Source organism: Mercurialis annua, linkage group LG8 (assembly GCF_937616625.2).
Source record: "Mercurialis annua linkage group LG8, ddMerAnnu1.2, whole genome shotgun sequence".
Lineage (NCBI taxonomy): Eukaryota > Viridiplantae > Streptophyta > Magnoliopsida > Malpighiales > Euphorbiaceae > Mercurialis > Mercurialis annua.
This window is the reverse complement of record NC_065577.1, coordinates 39,753,478-39,774,139: the sequence shown is the minus strand read 5'-3', so window position 1 is coordinate 39,774,139 and position 20,662 is coordinate 39,753,478. Positions and strand designations below refer to the sequence as shown.

The following is a 20,662-nucleotide window of genomic DNA, read 5'->3' as shown; positions in this document are numbered from 1 at the left end:
AAAAGTTGAAACTGGAGCCTGAAATGAAAAAAAAATGATAAAACCATATTTTTATAAATATTAATTTTTAAAATTTCATAAGCATTTCCATAAATAAAAATGAAATGTCGAAACATAGGACTCGACAAATTATGCAAAGTAAGACTTTGGATTTTGCAATCCTAGTAACATTTTCGAACAAGCCCCCTCAACAAAATCTAATCCTAACCTATCTATAACTTCAGACCTTGACAAATCAAATAAGTCTCTCTTGATGAGGATCTTGTAGCCTTAGGCCTCAACCACGACGCCTTTCTGAATAACGGTTTGCAAATCCGAGTAAATTCTGTTAAGCATACCAAAATGAGAAGAATGCTTTGTTAGCATATAAACATTATTATTAGACACCATAAAAGTTGTATCTATCGCCTTCGTGAAACAATCCTACCTTGGGTATCCTCGCTTTCTAGAAGCTTAATTACTAGGTGCCCCCCTGCTCGCAAGACGCCGCCTTTATCATCTTGATCTAAAGTAGATTCCGAAAGACAATTACTTTCATTATCACCATCAGTATAAGCTGATGCTAGCCCACCAACAGCTATATCAAGTGCTTGCATCCCAAGTTCCGCTGATAAAGCTGCATCCTTAGTTGTGATTCCGGAAACTGACGGACACATATCCGAGAGTATTACGGAGAACCCTTTATTCTGCAGAATGCACAAACCAAAGACAAATGGATAGTCCCAACTAACATAAGTGAGATATCACTGATCTATTATTTAGAACATAGCATGGATAGGATAATTTACATACAGAGCTAGGGGAGTGCATTCGGTTAAACCGAACTGACCGAATTATTCTACTTTTCCAAACCGAACCGAACCGAATTTGTTGTTTCGGTTCGGTTTATTCGGTTTCAGTCAGTTTTTGCACACCCCTATACAGAGCAGACTAAACTAATTAAAAAATTGGAAGAACTTTTATCCGGGACTCTAACAATCAATTAAGTAACTAACAGTAAACATTTAAGGATCGATTACAACTTGGTGAATGCATCACTCAAATTGCCTCTTTTAAAGACATTTGATACTGGCAATCAAGGAATAAAATTTGCAAAACGATACTAGAATAATAAGCATATTATTGGAATCATACCTTAGGAGATAGAGCTCGAACTTGGTGCCTAGGAAGACTCATAACATCAGCACAAACAGTTTTAACCCTAGCATCACAATGTTGGGAAGGAACCTTCACCTTCTGTTCTGCAAATTTCACAATTATTTTACACACATCAATCAACCCAATTAACCAGTGTAATACAATTCACAACCTTATAAAATTAGTCCTTATAAGACCAATCCCACTATAACTTCTTAAAACTGAGAAACACTTTACGTATTGTTTGGATTAGGGGTTGAGATAGGAAAGGAAGGGAAGGGAATGGTTGTAAAATTTCAACCCCTGTTTGGCAAATTTTTTTTAAAGGTTTTGAGGGGTTGAAAAATATTTCCCAACCCCCCTCAACCCTCATATGCCAACCCCCCATATTGGGGTGTTGGTTTATTTTTAACTGATATTTTCTATAAACCCTTCATTTACTTTATTATTTTCCCAAACATGGAAGGGTTATGCACAACCCTTACCTTCCTTTACCGTCCCTTACGGTACTTTACTTTACTTTAAAAACCCGTACTTTACTTTAATGCCTTCTCTCCCAAACAAAGCCTTAGTGTCGCATTTAGTTCCTATGTAGCACAGAAACAGACTCCGAGAAACAGGACACTTGAACACGGACAAGGGCGGGTAGGCTCTAGCCCAGGCTGGGACCGAATTTTGTTATAAAAGATAGAGACATAATTATAGAAAAATAATGGTTAGATGGAGATTCAGACCGGGGTGCCAAAAAATCACAAGTAATTAGAAATTTATCCCAGGCTGAAAATAAATCCTAGTTCCGCCATTGAATACGGATACGGTGCAAATGAAGAATTCGAAACTGAAATTGAACCAAACAAACACAACATGACACACAATTGATGATGTAAACATTGGAAAACAAATCAAGAATGAGCAAAGTGAAGAACACACCTTGAGATCAATACCGACAACAGAGCCACCATGATTCATTGGTCCCAAGCTCTGGCAAGCAACCTGAAAAACAAAAAAACAAACAAAAAACTCCAAGAATGAACAAAACCAAACATAAAACTCAAAACCCACAAATCAAAACAGCAAAAAAACGAAAAAGATAGCATCTTTATAATGAAAAACCTGAAGCCAAGCACCAGGAGCACAGCCAAGATCAAGAACGGAGGAGCCTGGAGTTATCAATTTGTGTTGCTTTTGTATCTGAAGAAGCTGTTCTTGGCAAGAAATGGAACAGAAAATTGAATCAAATTGCTTTTTTAGAGTTCAAATTGAAAAGAAAAAAAAGATTGAAAATTTGAAACCTTGAAAGCAGAACGAGCGAGATAACCGAGACGGAGAGCTTCTCTGTAATAGAAATCAGGTGTTCCTACTCCACTCATCTTTCTTAAACCCTAATTCTGGGTTTCTCCCACACCCAGAAAGGAGGAGGCGTTTATTTTGGGAAAAAGTTTCAACTTGGCCCCTAATGTTTATTTAGAGTATGAATAAACCCCTCATGGTAAATGTTTTTACAAAAATACCATTAATGTATTAAAATGACTTAATTTTACGGTTCTTCCAAACGGTAACAGCGTTACCCATCTGTTTCATAAGAAGGGCGTAATTGGACCATTTTCAAAAATCACGGGTATAATTTTTTATAAAGATATGAACTTTTTAGAGTAAAAGTACTATAAAGAAATGTTTAACAAAAAAAAGTACTATAAAGAAATATTATAATATTTTTTTTCATCGAAATATATAATTATTGATTACTTAAGGTGAAAATATGTCGATTAATTAATGAATATAAGTATTTTTGTTTTAAAGTTAAACTCCACAATATAAACATACCTAGATTGATAAAAAAAACACTTGAATAGCTTAGAATCATTTTATGGATTTACTATGTTTTGAAAATATATACTTTCTACTATGTGATCACGTGATTAGATTATTATTATTTTTTATTTTTCTATAATATAATATTAATTTATATATTCAATATAATTTATTTTTATAGCAAATGATTTATGGCTTATGGTTTAGAAACTATGATTTAGGTTTAAGATTTAGAGTTGGAATTTAAAATTAAGGGTTTAAGATTAGTATTTATAGTTTAGTGTTTAGAATTTAGAATCTAGAATTTACTGCTTAGAATTTGTAGTTTATTATTTAGGGTTCAGATTTTAGGATTTAGGTTGGGGATTTAAGGATTAAGATTTCAAGTTTAAAGTTTGGGGTTATGGTTTAACATTTAAGATTTAGGGTTTCAAATTTAAAGTTTATGGTTTATGATTTAGGGTCATGGTTTGATATTTAAGATTTAGCGTTTTGAATTTAAAGTTTGTGGTTTAGGATTATAATTTAAGATTTAGAATTTAGAGGTTAGAATTTAAATTTTGTGGGTTATGGTTTAATGTTTATGAGATTTAGAATTGAAGTTTGTGGTTTATGATTTAGAATTTAGGATATAGAGTTATGGCTTAAGGGTTAGGAATTTATGATTTAGGACTAAAAGTTTGTGGTTTAGGTTTTCAAATTCTAAACCCTCATAAACTAACTGATTTAATAAAATTAAGTCAAAATAAATTTAAATTTGTTTAAAAGCAGATCAAACAAATTTTAATTATTGATGGAATAATATAAAAATGCATACCCATTTAATCTAAAAAAATCAAATTTATTGATCTATGTAACTTTAATAAATAGAAACAAATCATGCCACATAAATTTATGGTCCAAAATAATCCTTTTCTCTTACATTTAAAGGATAAGACTTGCAATGAATCTTTCACAAAATAAAACTCCCTTCCTGTCTCCATCTATCATTTTCCATAGCATTAAAAAATTAAACATTTAAACAGATAGATACAAAAGTTGTTCTTACAATTAAATATAGAAAAAACATCAGACTATTCAACAGCAAAACTTTATCTGCCTTTAACTTCAATCTTACACACTTTTCTCTTGAATGAAAGTGAAAGGAACTAAAATGTTTATTCCGGTTCTTAAACTTATGGAACGAGCTCATATATATAAGACTTGATTTATTTTGATCATTTAGTTCACAACTCTTCGAAATGAAATGAATTACATCCGGTTCTATCTTTTCGAAGAGCGAAGAAAGCAAACGTAAAAGATATTAAACACAAATATGTTGGATGACACAAAATATCAAACAAACAATATAAACATGTTAAAGTTTACATAAGATATAAATAAGATATCTCCAATGTTGTTTTTCATGCGCTGTGAAAATACGAGTAGATATAATTGTCCTTATTTTGAAGAGTTATGGACTAAATTGTAAAAAATAGACTAAATTCGACTTATATGAACCCGATACATAATTTTAAGGACCGGGATGTCCTTTTATTCAAACTAAAATTATAGCAACTACTATAATTAAATAGAACATAATCAGTAAATAATTAACAGGTGACCAAGTCCACAACAAAATACTAAATTCCATGTCTTCTTTGAGTTAAATAATCTGATAAGAATGGGACACATTACACAAACTCCACGATAAGCTGTAAGGTCCGCAATGATACGATGAATCATGAAAAACTATCCCATGCAACGTTTGTACCATGTCATTTTACAACACACCTACCGTTTGTTATAAATTTTACCTTTTCTACATAAATAATCTAACACATGTTTGAAATAAAACCCACATATTTATTGATGTGAGAGGTATGCTATAAAATGACGTGACACGTCCGTTGTGTACTTGTGTGAGATAATTACTCGATGAATCATAGTGCTTAGCAGATAAGAAAATGACATGCAAATTTGATCACCAAAAGTTGCGAGACCTAAGAGTAAAGAACATAAAACAAGAGCATGATAGAATAATTATACACATCTTATTGATAAAGACTGATTTTAGAAGTAAAAGACAAGTTCATAGTGCAAAAAAAATGTAAAAGCCAAAAAGTTAAGAGAACAATAAAACATAGGGATAGCTTGAACCCTATAGCCAAGATGCCACATGAACAAAAAAATTTAAGTACAAAAAGAGAGAAGACGGTAGTCCATTCATACCGTCTTCCATTGTTCTATGCCCAACTATGTAGTACGAAAACGGAAACGCTGAAAGAGAAAATGGAGAAGATGCTATTTTACAAAAATAGGTTACACATAGAGAGTTTCCGAGTTTTAAAGGCATTTCTGGAAACAAAAATGAAACGTCAAAATATAGACGTCGAGAAATTCAACATAGATACTACATGATCTTGATTCTTAAGGATAGTATAAGATTCTACAAGCCACATGAAGTGACTTAAATGTCATAACTACATTAAATATGTTTTACTATAAGCTGTGAGTTTCAGCAGAAGTTCGGGTTCTTTTTTACTGCTTTTCTTCTTTTTCGCTAATGTTATGCTGTATTCATGGATACCATAGTATAAATAATTCTTACCCAAGATATAAGATGGCACAGTACGCGATACAGAACAAATCTTTCTCCACATTTGTAACTACATGAACAGCCTTATAATAGCATTATGACCACCAGCAGTTGACATTCCTCTCCCAGTCTCCTACTCAGCAAATATGTAGAATTATTTATCAGATTTAAGAGCATGTACCAATAATTTAAAACCAATACAAAGCCCGGAGAAGGAATTGAAAAACCTAATTAATTTTACAAGGAAGACACCTTTACCTTAAATTCACAGTTCATATGTCCACTAAAGAAGCTAATATCGGGCGGCAAAAGACCAAAGATCGAATTTTTTAATCCTGCCTGTTATTATGGAGCTGAAGATTGGTGATGATCAGGCTTCCATGACGAGAGTGCGTAAACAATCCGACCTTTCCACCCCTGAAGCAACCACTGGTTATCTTCATCGATAACAAAATCTTTATGATAAAGTGCATTAACATTTTCCTTGGCTGCTGTAAAGATTTCCTCATTCAAAGGAAGCTGCCGAAACCCTGCCCGTAAAATGCGAACCTGCCATTGCTTGTATGTCTCTGGCCTCTCTATCCTCTCAGTACCTTCACATGCTATGACATTCTTTGCTTCCCATCCAAAAATCTCTCTCTCAATCAACATCCTTTCAGGAATCTCACGAGGGACATTAGTCTCGAGCATATCAAATAGTGTAGAGTAGTGAAAGAGGGCCTCGCGGAAACGTGTTATAAAGAATGGAGCACCATATGATCCATTCACAATCGCAGTTATAAAAACATTTGGATTCATTTTCCTAATCAGATTGAGGACAATATTTCTCGGACTTTCAATTACCACAGTCTCATCAAGTAAGTTTCTTAGACGAAACAGACAGTTCACAACAAGAACCTCGTTTTTATCAATCTTGAGATCCTCAATTTTAACTGTATCCCACTTCTGGGCTATAGCATTAAACTCAAATGGAACATTGAAAGTTTTTGCATAGTTTGATAGGCGGCGTCCCGTCTCTTCAACCCTTTCTGCTGGCCGGAAACCTGGATGTGGGAGATCGATGCCTGTAATCCGCAACTTGGGAGGTCCACCAGGCATGGAAGAGAGACGCTGAATAAGGCAAGGCCATTGGAATCCGTAAAGAATACCAAAATCAACTATATGCAGTGTTTTTGCATTTTGAGCAACATTCATAATTGTTTTATTTGAGAAGAAGTTGGATAGCTTCCTGAACGGACATGCAGCAAGAAACAGATGATAAGCTTTCAAGACATCTGCAGCCGACGTCGGCCTGTTCATAAATGCTTTGTATATCTGAGTTCCCGAGCCAGCCATGCGTGCCTCTAGTCCATCGGCAAAAATATGGGCCATTCTCTGCATACCGTCACCGGTAGAAGAAGTATTCTCTCTAATTTGCTTGAGCAAGTCTGTTGCATTCCGCCTATCATCTGTGGCCACAGCTTGTGCACAAAGAGTTAACAGAGTTCTCAAATCCACCACATTCCGCTTACCTCCTTGTTTCCTCCCTCGACCTTTTCCACCACCAGATCCTTTTGTTTGACCATTCTGTTGCAGATTCTTGCTTTTCTCATTCTGCAAAGATTCACGAAGCGCAGAATCACTTCCACAAAGCAATATAGTGTCAAATTCCTCCGAACTAATAGTTGACTCAGTATAAACTGCAGACTGCTTGTTACTCCTTTCGCCCTCTAGATCTGAATCATCGGAATGAGGATTCTTCTTTCCTCTTGTTTCATCAGGAGAACGTTCATTCCCGTGCTTCTCCTCAGTTATAAGTGCCACGTAGTTAGATTCTTCTTGCATGTCTTTAAGGAACAATCCATTACTCTCCAAATCGACAAAAGGACTACCATGTGGAAGAAACTTACTTGCTTCTTCAAACCCTTTATTGAACTGCATAATGGACTCGCTATCACTAAACATCTCAGAAATCGTACTCATCGGAGAATCCACAAACCCGTCAATAACAGAACCCGTGCTGCAGCTCCCAGAACAACGGGATGTCTGAGAAACTGATTGAGAAGCAGTTTTTGTGGACTTAAACTCGCCAAGATCACAAGTCCATCCGGGATCAAGTAGCGTACTACTACTGCTACCACCGCTGCTTGTACTACTGGTATAGTTACCGTAGTTCAAGCTGTAATTTTCATCGGAAATATAATTATTGTAACCTAAATGAGATTTAGATTCATTAATGGGTGGAAGATACTTCTCCCCAATAAGCTCATACAAAGATTTCTCAGCAGCTTGTAGCGCTGCCGAAGATTCTTGAAACATACAAGTTTTCTCTTCTATATCCTCCTCCATAAGCATCTCGTTAATATACTTAAGAACCACATCACTTAAATCAAAATCATCGTGCAAATTTCCATCTCGGCTCACACCCGAGGACAATACTGAATTACAAAGGGTTGTTTCAGGAGGCAAAAGAGGTAGGTTTACATAGTTTTGATTGACAAAAGTTTGATTCAATCTTAACCCATTATCAAGATTCCGACCCGATAATGCCGAAATGATTTCATCATTGAGTTTCAATCCACTGACCGAACCGTATAATCCGGTTAAAGGCTGATCCATGACCATTTATCCACCAAAAAGCTACTATTCTCCACAGATACCTAGAATCAAAACCTAAGAATTTCAAGCTATCAATGACAATATCAAACACTCAAAACTTCAAATTTCTATATTCCTATCACAGAATTGTTTCATTTATCATATTATATCAAAGAACAATACTTTTAAACCTAAAAAACATACATAAAAAAGAAGTCTTTAATCCATGAACATAAACATAACCAAGAAACTAAAGAACATAATTAAATTTAAAGCAAACCCAACAAAAATTTAAATAACAAAACATATAAACATAGAATATAACACAGAATTAACAAGTGGGCACTCAAAAAGATTTAAACTTTCTAAAATTTAAAACTTGGGGATGAATCAAAAACAGTTTCTTGTACAAATAATATGAATAAATAGCAAAGATAAATAAGAAAAATTTGTACCTCAAAAAAGGCTGAGCTAGTACAGTTATTCCAGTTCAGTAGGATTTGAAAAACAAAAACAAAAATGGAAGACCAAGAGCATCTTTTTGAGTAATAAAAATGAAAGTAAGCTACAAAAAGGAAGAGACTGTCTGATCATCAACTTAACTGGGTTGCGGCTGGAAAATCTCAGCCGTCCAAAATCTAATTTATTTATTTCTTTTGTACTATATGCTAATCTGTTGTTATATACATTACTGCTAAAATCTCATTCCTTTTCTTTTTTCTTTTGGATTAGATTTTTGATGGGATCTTGTCGATGGACAATCTGATACTGAGAATTTTCAAATTTTTTTATTTTAGTCAATATTTTTTAAAAATATTTTTCCGACAAAAATACTCAAATAACAGCCGAAAATTGATATTAACAGTGATTAAAAAAAGAAAAATTAGTAAATCGAATGAAAAAACTAACAAAATTAATTATGATCATAATTAATTATCCATATTAATAAGTATAATACATACATTTGTTTAAAAAATATTATTTTGTGACAACTATAAATATATTTCAGAAGTTACTAGTATTTGTAGATTTAAAATTGTGATTATGGAGGATGTTCCTAATCTTGTCCGTCCATGTATTTTCGAAGATCTTTCTTCGGCTTTTGAGAGTGCTATATAATTTCTCTTTGGCGATCAAAAAAAAATTTATTTTACCCTGAATTTCAAAATAATTTTCTCTGATATATTAATTCAATTTTTCTGAAAAAGATTAGCAATTTTTTTAGCTATTTATTAATATGGAGAAAATAATATAGTATAATTAATTTTATAAAAATTATTTGTTTATCATGATAGAACAAAAAATTTAATTTTTGTTACAACTGAAGAGAGAGCGCTAGAGATTACATCCCCCCCCCCCCCCACCCCCACCCCACCACTTCCTATTGAATTTATTTTAATTTGAAAAATATGTTCGACTATTTAGTCTTATGAAGTATATATAATTTTAATTAATATAGTAGAATATTTTTTATCAAACAGTAAATATATTGATAGAATTCATCAATTACACCCAAATGTTGAAATACATCGTACATCAAAATTTACAAAAATAAAAACAACTGAAATCGTAATCGATGTACAACAAAAAATAAGATGGCATTAAAGATTTAAAGATACAAATTCGACAAGTGACTAAAAATAAAATGAATTCAAATGTTACGAAATTTATGGCAATAGCACAATCATACCCTCATAACTTTTATTATCCAATAATTTCGTTGCTATTATACTTCAAATCTTAATTTTTTAAGAACGTGAAGTTAAAATTTGAACAAACGCTGACAAATTTGAATGAGGCATCTACGCAAATGTCACGGAAAACGAACAAAAACACTCAAAAAAACCCACAATCTCATAGAATCAGAGCAATTTATTCAAAAAAAACACAAATATAAACATAAACGAGTTAAGAGACTATAATTTCCGGCTAAAAGCCAAAAATTGTCGTCTGCTATCGAAATCGAAGAAAATTGAACTATCGATCACGAATTTTTTTCTCTTTCTAGGTTAGAGAGAAGGCAGAGCACCACCGATTTATTTTATCTATTCATTTTAAAAGTCTCTTTATTTTACACACATTTGAGAAGTATAAATTATTATTTAGTTTTATTAATGGCTATTAAAAAGATATATTTTATATATTAATAAATTATTTAAAGCTTATAAAAAACAAAAAAATTAGTTTTAAATATTAAATTATTTTTGGTTATATCTTGAATATTAAGATAAGGTTGTGTCATTATCTGATATATATTGGATTCACAATTCAGTGATGTATGCTTTTTTATTTCTAGATACATCGCAAACAATTTGTAGATGATCTTTGTCATGTATTAATAGAAATACTAAATAAATTGAATTTTGGTTTTTCATAGTAAAAAATAGAAATGGAAATTTGGATTTTGGAAACAAATTCCTGAACAATGCAAAGCAACAAACTCTATAGAAATTGTCCAGGCAAAGTCTTTTTCCATAGCTGGCATAATTTATTATTTTACGATTTGTAGTTTTTAGTAATAACTAATATGTCTTCTTTTAATTTATTTTTTTATATAAAATACTTATAATTAGTAATAAATATGTATAACTGATTTAATATATTTTTAAATATTAAGATTTGGTTTGTATATATGTTAAAATTGTAAACAATTATATATCTTTTTAAATTATTGCATTTGAAATCTTTTAGTATGAGATATTTTTAACCAAAATGTTTTAAAAATTGAAATAAAAATTAAAATCAGAATCACTACTCCACCTTTTAGTAGTGATTTTGATTTTTATATTAAAATAAAAAATTATTATTATGACTTTTAAAATTTGTAGGGAATAAAGCTTTTTGGTACCATTTATGCCTCTAAGGATGTAGAGTATATTTCCAAAACAAGAAATACACATCTGAATTCATCTTGAATAAAAAAAATCAATTTAGTACTTTAGGTGCAATTAAAAGTTAAAAGTGATGATTTAGATAAAATTAGCAATTTTTAAAAGTTAAAATATTATCAGAAACAAACGTAAATACGGTGTATTTTGTCATCTGTTTAACTACAATTATTCAATTTATATGAATCAAAAGAATTAAAAAGGCCATTGATAGTCTGAAAAGAAAGTTATTTTAGATAGTAGATGATTTTTTAATCACAATTAATTATTTTAATAAATTATTATAATGTAATTTGTTTAATTCATGGATAATGTGATAGATTTAGTTTATTCAAAAATTTCTCTCAATACGAGTTATTATTATTTCTCTCAATGAAAACAAATTCATGTATTTTTCAAATTATATTAATCAAAGCAGTAATTCTGTGCAAAAAAAAATCAACATATTATTTTTCTGAAATGTATGTCAAACATCAGACCCATTCCCAATCACAAGATATCATAAGGGCCCAACCCACGTTATCAGATCATAATCATATTGGGCCCAACCCACTCTATCAAATCATATTGGAATATTCTCATCTTCTTTTTTTATGGCTTAGAATTATTTTGATTCCCTTTCTACTTGATTGGGAATCATTTTTATTATATATGTTTTTTTTGACACTTTTTATTATATATGTTGATGTTGATTGGTTAGAGGTCATTTTTTTTAATTTATTTATATTATTATCATTATCAATATTCAGTTAGAAGCTAATATCTTGACACTTATGTTCCTACTAAAAAGAAATATTATAAATAATTATGCTATTTGTTTTTCTTTGCTAAGACTCCTCAAGGTGCATATTTATTTTCTAAAACAAGTTCCTAAAGCTCAAATTCTTATTGAAAGATTTAATAAATTAAATGATTTACCAATTATAAAACAAGGCTCCTTTTTTTTATACGTGTAGCTCTAATTACAATGTTTTTTTTCTTAGTTTTTCAAGAAAATGAAATATTAACACATATGGAGTTGTATATTATCTTATGTAAAACCAATGAGCCTATTATCAGAAACAATTTCAAGTCGAACAATAAATGACAAAATAAACATTTAAATTAGTATTCATAAAATGGACAAACATTTGATTTTTTTGAAAAAAAAAGATATTACCTTATGTAAAGTAAAGTGTATTAATTTAAAATATAAGTTTTACAATGATGGCAACAAAAGTTTTTTCTGTTATGAATAATTTTTTTATAAAAAACCACAAAAAGTGGCAAAATCGCTACACAAAATTTTCGCCCAAAAAATGACAAACACAAAGTGGTAACGGCAAGAGATAACGGTAAAACACAAAGTCACCAGTTCCAGAATAAAATATAGTGTGAATTTTTAAAGAAATTCAATCCTGAATAATAAAAAAATTTATTCGAAGATCACCACATTCTTTGATTGAGTTGCATTTCAAAGAACTTTTAAATTTTTATATTTTTATATTTTTAAATTTTTCACACAACCAATAACCAAATAATTAGCTAAAGTTTTCAATAGAGACCTCTCGGACACTGAATCATGAAGTCAACAAAAGAATAAGGATGGACCCAAATGACATCCAATCTCTAAATCACACTTTTTCAAATACTCATAGCAAAATTACAGTGAATGAAAAGATCATTTTGCGTTTTTCCAATATCACAAAGAGAGCATATAGAGTTATCGAAAGAGATAATACTCCGTCTTGCTAAAAAGTCGAGAGTGGAAATTCCATTGTGCAAAACTGCCCAAATAAAAAATTTGACATGAGGAGAAGCTTTAGAATTCCAAATCTGAGTAAAAGGATTAATGTTAGATGTTAACCAATTATCAGGCAAATTATCAACCACTTGATCTTCCACAACAGCCCTCTCAATATTTCCTTGCACACTTACATCAATTTGTATTCATTAAACAAAAAAAGTTAAATCAATTTGTATTTTTATTGTCCAAGAAATTAGGATTAGTTGTAAAAATAAATTTCCTTCAAAGAAACAAAAAATAATCAAATTCTATTACTGCTATGCTATTATCTAATGATTGGTTATACTTTGACTGCATAAACATATCTTTTTTGGATGACTGCATAAACATATTAATTATAAATTATATAAAAAAATGTATTAATTGGAGGCGTGTGGAAGGTATAAAAATAGAGAAAACAACAAAAATGCCAAAAATTGGGTTCCAATTACACTAATTGCCATTTAACTCACTTATTTTACATTTATACCACAAAACACCAAAACTTTACATTCATGCCATCTCAATTAGAAAAAAACATGTGGTCATTCTTTCTCTTTCCCACGTGGTCTTTTTTTCTCTCTCATGTGTCCCCTTTCTCTCTTTTTTTCTCTTTCTTATTACGTGGTCCCCCCCCTTTTTTCTTTCTCATGTGTTTCTCTCTCTCTCTCTCTCTCTTGCCATGTGGTCCCCCTTTCTCATACACACACCATATGCCTAAATAATTTATTTATATTACATAAATTTTGAAAATAATGTTACTTTTAATTCTAAAAATTTAAATTTATTAAATTTTAAAAAATAGATAAATACACAAATAATACAATTTTTATAAATTATTTAATTTTTACGCCATGTATAATTATATATTATGATGTATCTATCATGTATAAATATATATCATGATGTATCTATAAAGTACATTTTAAAAATGTTTATATCATGTATAAAATATGTATCGAAAAATGTTTAAATATATAAATGAACCTATCGAATTAGTCGGTTGGTTCAATTAAATTGATAAAAAATTAAAAATAAAAATTAAAAAGTTTAATTAATTTGGTTAATTAAACTCCAATTTACTACATATAATTCATTTTTTCCATCAAATTTTTTTGGAAAAGATAAACTGATTCACTTACGCGTCTTTTAACTATTTATTTTTTAAATAATAAATTAATAATTATCTGATATTTCTGAGATGTATCGAAAATGAATCAAATATGTATCAAAAATGAATCAAACATGTATCAAAAATGAATCAAATATGTATCGGAAATGTTCAAATATATATATATATATATAAAAAACATATAATAAAACAAAAAAAAAATATAAAAATAAGAAAAAAATATTTTGAACGATGGAATATATATCAAATATTTATCGGAGATGCATCGTACCGGGAATGTATCGAAGATGTATCAAATATGTATCAGAAATGTATCAAATATGTATCGAAAAATGTATCAAATATGTATCAGAGTTGTATCAAATATATCTCCAGCATTTTTGTAAATATTTTTTCTAGTATTTTGAATATTTTTTAATTGTTTGACAGTATTTTTATAATATTTTTCCGAATAGTTTTAAAAAGCTTCTATTCATAATAAATGGAAAATAAAACAAAAAATAAACATATGAAAAACATAATTATAAAAGTTTTTTAACTTTTAAATTAATTAACATGTCTTCTCCAACCATTTTTGTTTCGGAAAGTCAATGTGACATCTCATGTTTCTCATTTTCAATCATGCTCCCTTAAGCAGGGCATGATTGACATAAAAATTTACAAAATGCTAGAATGAGATATTGAGTAAAAATAAAATGGCGAAATTAAATATTTTATCAATAAAAAAATCTGTTCAGATTTAGGCTCAAGTTCAACGTTATTGACTCCAACCTTTTGCGTCAATGTCCATGTGCAGTGCATCATCATTAGCCAAGTTAAAATAAAAAAATAAAACTACTTAATTAATTTTATAAAATAATGGTTAAATATGCTTTTTAGTTTTTTTAATTACTGCTCTTAATTATGTTACATACGACTCCAGCCTTTCTTGTTTCTTAATTAAGCTACATATGCCTTTTAATTTCTTAAATGATGAATAGCCTTGTGAGGTCTTAGAGAGATGGAGTTGGTTGTGTGAATATATAAAAGGTGATGTGGCAGTAGCAGTGCACGAGTGTGGTGTGCAGGAAAAGGAAAAGAGAGTGGGGGAAGTCAATTAATGAGAATGGATTTTGGACACATGTAAGTTTGAGGGTGATGGTATTAAATGAAAACTAAATAGGTTTTGTGCTATTAATTGAAATAATATGGTAACAAAGAAATAAGTCTAACTAAGATGGCAATTGGTGAAAAGTAATTGTGAATTATGACTTTTCTTGTTATTTTCTCATAAAAATATCCTTCGAATTATTCTGAACTAATACATAATATTTTAAATTTTCTTTTAGGTCATTTAAGCTCTCAATATTTTAAAATTGTTTAAATAAATTCTCATGCTTAAAAAATCACCGAAATATAATTAAAAACGTGAGGTGTCTGAGCATTAAACAAAAAAATAAAAAGGCTTAAGTGTTCTTTCCTAAAATTTTAAAGTTGTTCTTTTGCAATATTTAAAATTTTTGGAGTGGCCAAAAAACCTAAAAAAAAACTATACATATATATCTTTTTCTGAATAATTGAAGAGTTTTTTTATATCTTAAGTTGTAGATGTTAATTTAAAAAAAAAACATAACTGTAACTAATAAAAGACTTAATTGAAACTATCAATAAATATATTTAAAATAATGATTGTAACAAATGATTAGTTAGTCCTGTTAAAACAACCAAATTATAGAAAGATAAAAAGAGAGAGTTTGTAATAAACTAGTAATAATGTAAAAATAAACAAAAAGTATAGAATATACTTTAATAGAAAAATGATAATTTAAATTTGAATAATTCTATTGCAAGAGTAACAATTGATAATGATTGAGAAAAAAGATTATTTTGACAAAATCATCTTTCTTTATTGACAAGAAACAAATAAAATTCAAATTAAAAGATGGTAAGTTTATTAAAATAAAAATATTTCTATGTCCTTATTATTTATTAATCTAAAAATAATGTCACCCTTTATATTATTCAATAAGTGTTTAATTTTTCATTTTCAATTTATAATAAAAAAATAATTGTAAATTAATGGAGTAAATTAAATCAAAATGGTGTTATCAAAATAATTTGAAAAATATATGTTCCCAACCCCACTAACTATGGTGCTAAAACATAATTTTATTTTTATCTTTCAAAAATTTAGATTGTAAAATGAGAGTTAACTTAGACTTCAAATGAGAGTTATCACCTAAATCTAAAAGTGCACCAAAATTAACCAACTTATCTTTTAGCCAGGTTGGTTGGTGCACCAACTTTCTCCATTTCTCTTATTAGTGTTACTAAATTGACATATTACAATGCCATGAAATTATTATTTTTCGGCTTAATATATTATTTAACCTCTAAACTATACCATTTTATTCTCTGCAACCTCTAAACTAATTTCGTATTCTTTTGGACCTCTTAACTCTTTTTCTTGTTCTATTTAACCCCTCATTCGGAATGTGCACACCACGCACGATGACGTGGATAAAATTGCTGATATGGTGTTAAATAGAATAAAAAAAATAGTTAAGAGGTTCAGTGGAACACAAAAATAGTTTAGAGGTCATAGGGAATAAAAGGGTGAGGTTTAGGGGTCAAAAAATATACAAAGCCTAAATATTTTTTTTTAATTTAAAATAAAAAGTGATGTACTTTACATATTATTTGAAAAAATCATTTAAGGCTTTAGAAATCATGAAATTTAGCGTGTTTTCCAATTTTAACACAAATTTTAAAAAATTAGAATTGATTTGAAAAGTCTGAAATTGCAAAAAATTAAAAGCTGGTGTATTAAAATTTTTAAAATTGAAAATTCGTGAAACACATTAAAAATTATAATTTTTTAAAAAATTTAGTCTTTTTTTAATATTATCACAGTATAGTAAATTTATATATTTTATAATATCGTTAAAACAGACAAACTTCATTTATCATTATTGAAATGTAAACAAATATTTACATGTACAAGAAGCTATATTATGTAATTATTTAACTAAATTTCAATATTTTTTTATTTTTCTAGAAGATTAAATGGATAAAAATTAAATAATTGTATTTTTTAGAAGGTTAAATAGGTAAAAATTAAAAATTTGAAGGTGCAATAGGAAAATAAAATAAGTTCAGGGGTCAAATAGAACAAAATAGTGTAGTTCGGGGGTTCAATAGAACAATTTTTGCATTTTAATTATCCTTCACGCGCTTTTACCACGTTAGAAGAAAAAGGTCAGATCGACAAAAAAGTTGCAGTTTACAGGTTAAATAGAACAAAAAATAAAGTTAAGAGGTCGAATAGAATATCAAATTAGTTTAAGAGTCACAGAAAATAAAAGTATATAGTTTAGGGGTCAAATGATGTATTAAGCCATTATTTTTATAGCTAGTTATTATCATCTCCAAAAATATTTTCAAAAATTACTACTACTTTTTATAATAATTCAGTTTTAACTGAAACTTTCCTTTGTAAAAATGTTCGGGTTCTCTAAAAATGATATTTTAATATTTTTGAAAAAAATAATAATTCCGATCAAAATTGAAAAAGAACGACAATAGTAATTAAATTGTTTTTCTTATTCATTGTCCGTCCATTCTTTCAACTTTGTTCCTTTCATCCTGGGTATGACTCCAAATAAATAAATACAAAAGTTATAATTATAAATTGAAATTGATAAATAAATACAAAAGTTATAATTATAAATTGAAATTGATTTTATGGAAGTCGATCTTTTAAAAAAAATAACTCATTCAATTTACAATTAAAAAAATCAATCGATATTATGAAATATGGAATTAAGGTTATATTTTTAGTTTTTTCAAAATAAATTTTTATTATTAAAATTAAAATTTTCATCATTAATAAACAAAATATAGATTTGAAAGAGCATTTTATCACATTAATTCTATAAAAAGAGTATCTGGTATAGTTGATAGTAGAATAATTTTATCCAATCCTCATTTTATTTTTTTAAGCCAAGATTTGAATCTAATACTCAAAATCAATTTTATTATTCCATATGCACTTCACTTTAATTAGATAGGAACATAATAAAGTTTTTCATTGAGATGGAACATTTTTTTTCCCACAAACCATACACTTTAAGCAATCAATAAATGATTAATAGAAAGCTAAGATAAAATTTATGAATTGAGTGATAGAACCAACTTTATTGAATAAGAATTAAGAACAGAACCAATACGTAGTATCTCTCTTTGACATTATTTTTTAATGTTCCTTTTAAATGGAATACTTTAATGCTAACTTTATACTACTATAATTTAGTAGTACTTATACAATTAATAACAAAATATTTAACCCTTTAGATTTTATTTTAATTTTTGTTAAGATTACACTTGTGCTATTAAATCTTTTCCAATATAAATAATGTAATTTGGCGGACGGAAACCGATGGATCAAGTCGAAACTCAACACAATATTCACATAGTTTTCACGTAATTAAAATACATCTATAATAGATATGTGATTGCTAGCGATTCAATTAATTTAATCGATTCTTTTAATTTTTTAAAATTTGATGTATATATAAGTTTAAGTTTTTAACAATGTAATATAAAAAAAGTTATAAAATACAGATTAAAAACAATAAAATTGCTATTTTTGTAGAAATCACGTTAGATGGTGCATTAAACAATCATTCTCTACTTTATTTCATCTTGTTTCTCAAAAACTAATAGAAGGAAAAAAAATGGGGGAAAAGAAGAGAATAAAAGAAATAAAATAAAACATAGAGTTCTAAAATATTTTATAATATAATGAAAATTCTTAATTCATCTAAGAATTTCTTTAATCGAGACATACACATTTAACTTAATTGAATAACAATTCGGTCCATAAATTTATGACTCGGATGAAATAACTAACTTTTAACTTCTTTATCAACTAAGAATAGTTTTTTTGGGTTCACTTAATAATTATATTTTCTATTTTTAGGTCAATTAAAAACAAAATTAGGTCATTCCAGTTTCTGAATTTATTTCATATTGTCTTTAATTGACCTCACAAGTTATAGCTCTGTACTTAATTGAAAAAGAAAAGAGTTAATATCGAATTATTCGACCTTCAGTTATAAATATAAGGATCAAATTGACCTTTTACTCTAATAATTTGGTGTTGGAACTCTGAGCAAACTTATTTGGGATTCCGACTAATTAAAATTTGAATAGATAAATTTATAAAAAGTAAAAGTTTTAATTCATAAACTGAAATTTTATTTAAATGGAATCAGAATATTCGCCAAAGTATGACAAAAAGAAAGAAGAATACAAAACTTGACAGATTGTTCTATAACTGTAAGATACGTAACATGCAGTAGGCACGTGCCATAGATGCATAATATACATAATAAATTGATGCAGTGTAAGAAGTTAGGATATGAAAAACCGAACCGAATTGAATAACCGAATTAAAACGATAAATTTTATTTCATTTGATTTAATATTATAATAATACTTTAATTTTATTGTTTCAGCATAATTCGATTTTGGATATATACTTCTTTTAATTAAATGTTTTTGCAAACGAATCAAAAAACCAAACTGTATTGAAAAATCAACTAAACTAACTTGTTTAGATGGGTTTAAAAATTTGTATATTTCTACAAATTCCACTTAGTTTGATTTTATAACATAACGAGTATTTGGTTTCGTTTTAAGTTGGTCCGATTTTAAATACAAATGTCTTTAAAGCTTAATTTTATCGCAAACTGAATAAGAAAAAATTAATTGAACTAGGAAGTCAATCCGACCAACTTGTTTAGTTCGGTTTGACAGCTATTATATTCTTGTAATTCAACTTGGTTCGATTTAAGAAACAAATTTTAAATTCATTTCGATTTGATTTTATTCGGTTCGAACCGAAAGGAAGAGAGAATATTGAGATAACTTGCAGAATACGGAAGCAACCAATTTTAGGCAAGTTTGAAAGCAAAACGAGTGAGAAAAGTTTGATGATAATGAGATTCACATGGCAGTAATAGTTGCTTTTAAACTCTCTAAATCGGCTGCATTATTTATTTTTATTTTTTTAAACTAAACCTTTGCTTTCAAGCTTCACAAACACATCTCGACTTCAAATTCTGAAAATATATGATAATGTTTGAGTTCAAGTTCGAGTTTTGCAAATACAAAATGATTAAAAAACGAACAAAAATCATCGTGTCCCCTCAATTTACCTGTCATGATCAATCAACTTACACTTATCTAGTTTATAAGGACAATACTCTGTTTTCATGTTAATTAATTCCAATTTGTACAAAATAAATGTGTTAATATAAAGTATTTTAATTGATTAAAATAACTAAATATAAATTAATTGGTCTTACTATTTTTAATTAAGTAAAATTTAAATGTGAATTAGTTAACCTCAACTGCAATGACCCTATATTTACACAATTCCGATCATTTGTTTTAACATTTAAATTTCTTTTTTGAAATCACTTCCAAAACTCTATAATTGTATGTTTATATATTCATATAGAAGATATTAGTTAAATATTTTTTAATTCAATTTCCGTGTTACATAAGTTTTGGCAGCTAAACAAATCTCAAAATTCTAAAAAATTCAAACATCAGAATGTTCAAACATGATAGATACTTGCATAAGAATCAATGAACAGCAAAAAAGACAACAATAAAAAGTGAATAACGCCCCATAATTAATACATTTCTTCAATAAAAATATAATGTTCAACTATATTACACCAAACAAAAATTGATAATACAAAAAGTTAAAAAAAAAAAGTAAA

At 28.6% G+C, this 20,662-nt stretch overlaps 2 protein-coding genes across 3 annotated transcripts; both read right to left on the bottom strand.

Annotated features, from left to right (window-relative positions):
* Window positions 1–35: 35 nt before the first annotated feature.
* On the bottom strand, window positions 36–2,540 carry LOC126659648 (uncharacterized). The gene is made up of 6 exons (XM_050352963.2): window positions 2,430–2,540; window positions 2,251–2,337; window positions 2,068–2,130; window positions 1,135–1,236; window positions 428–686; window positions 36–325 (listed from the first exon to the last, which is right to left on the bottom strand). The coding sequence occupies exons 1-6, from the start codon at window positions 2,505–2,507 to the stop codon at window positions 213–215; spliced, it is 702 nt and encodes a 233-aa protein (XP_050208920.1). The 5' UTR covers window positions 2,508–2,540; the 3' UTR covers window positions 36–212.
* Window positions 2,541–5,120: 2,580 nt separating this feature from the next.
* LOC126660713 (scarecrow-like protein 14) lies at window positions 5,121–8,752 on the bottom strand. 2 transcript variants are annotated; one of them, XM_050354360.2, is made up of 3 exons: window positions 8,560–8,752; window positions 5,786–8,166; window positions 5,121–5,660 (listed from the first exon to the last, which is right to left on the bottom strand). In XM_050354360.2, exon 2 carries the CDS (start codon window positions 8,129–8,131, stop codon window positions 5,873–5,875), a length of 2,259 nt encoding a protein of 752 aa, XP_050210317.1. In that variant the 5' UTR covers window positions 8,132–8,166; window positions 8,560–8,752; the 3' UTR covers window positions 5,121–5,660; window positions 5,786–5,872. The 2 variants fall into 2 exon arrangements, with proteins under 2 accessions (XP_050210317.1, XP_050210316.1); XM_050354359.2 differs by having other exon boundaries at window positions 5,786–8,179; window positions 8,560–8,751.
* Window positions 8,753–20,662: the final 11,910 nt, after the last annotated feature.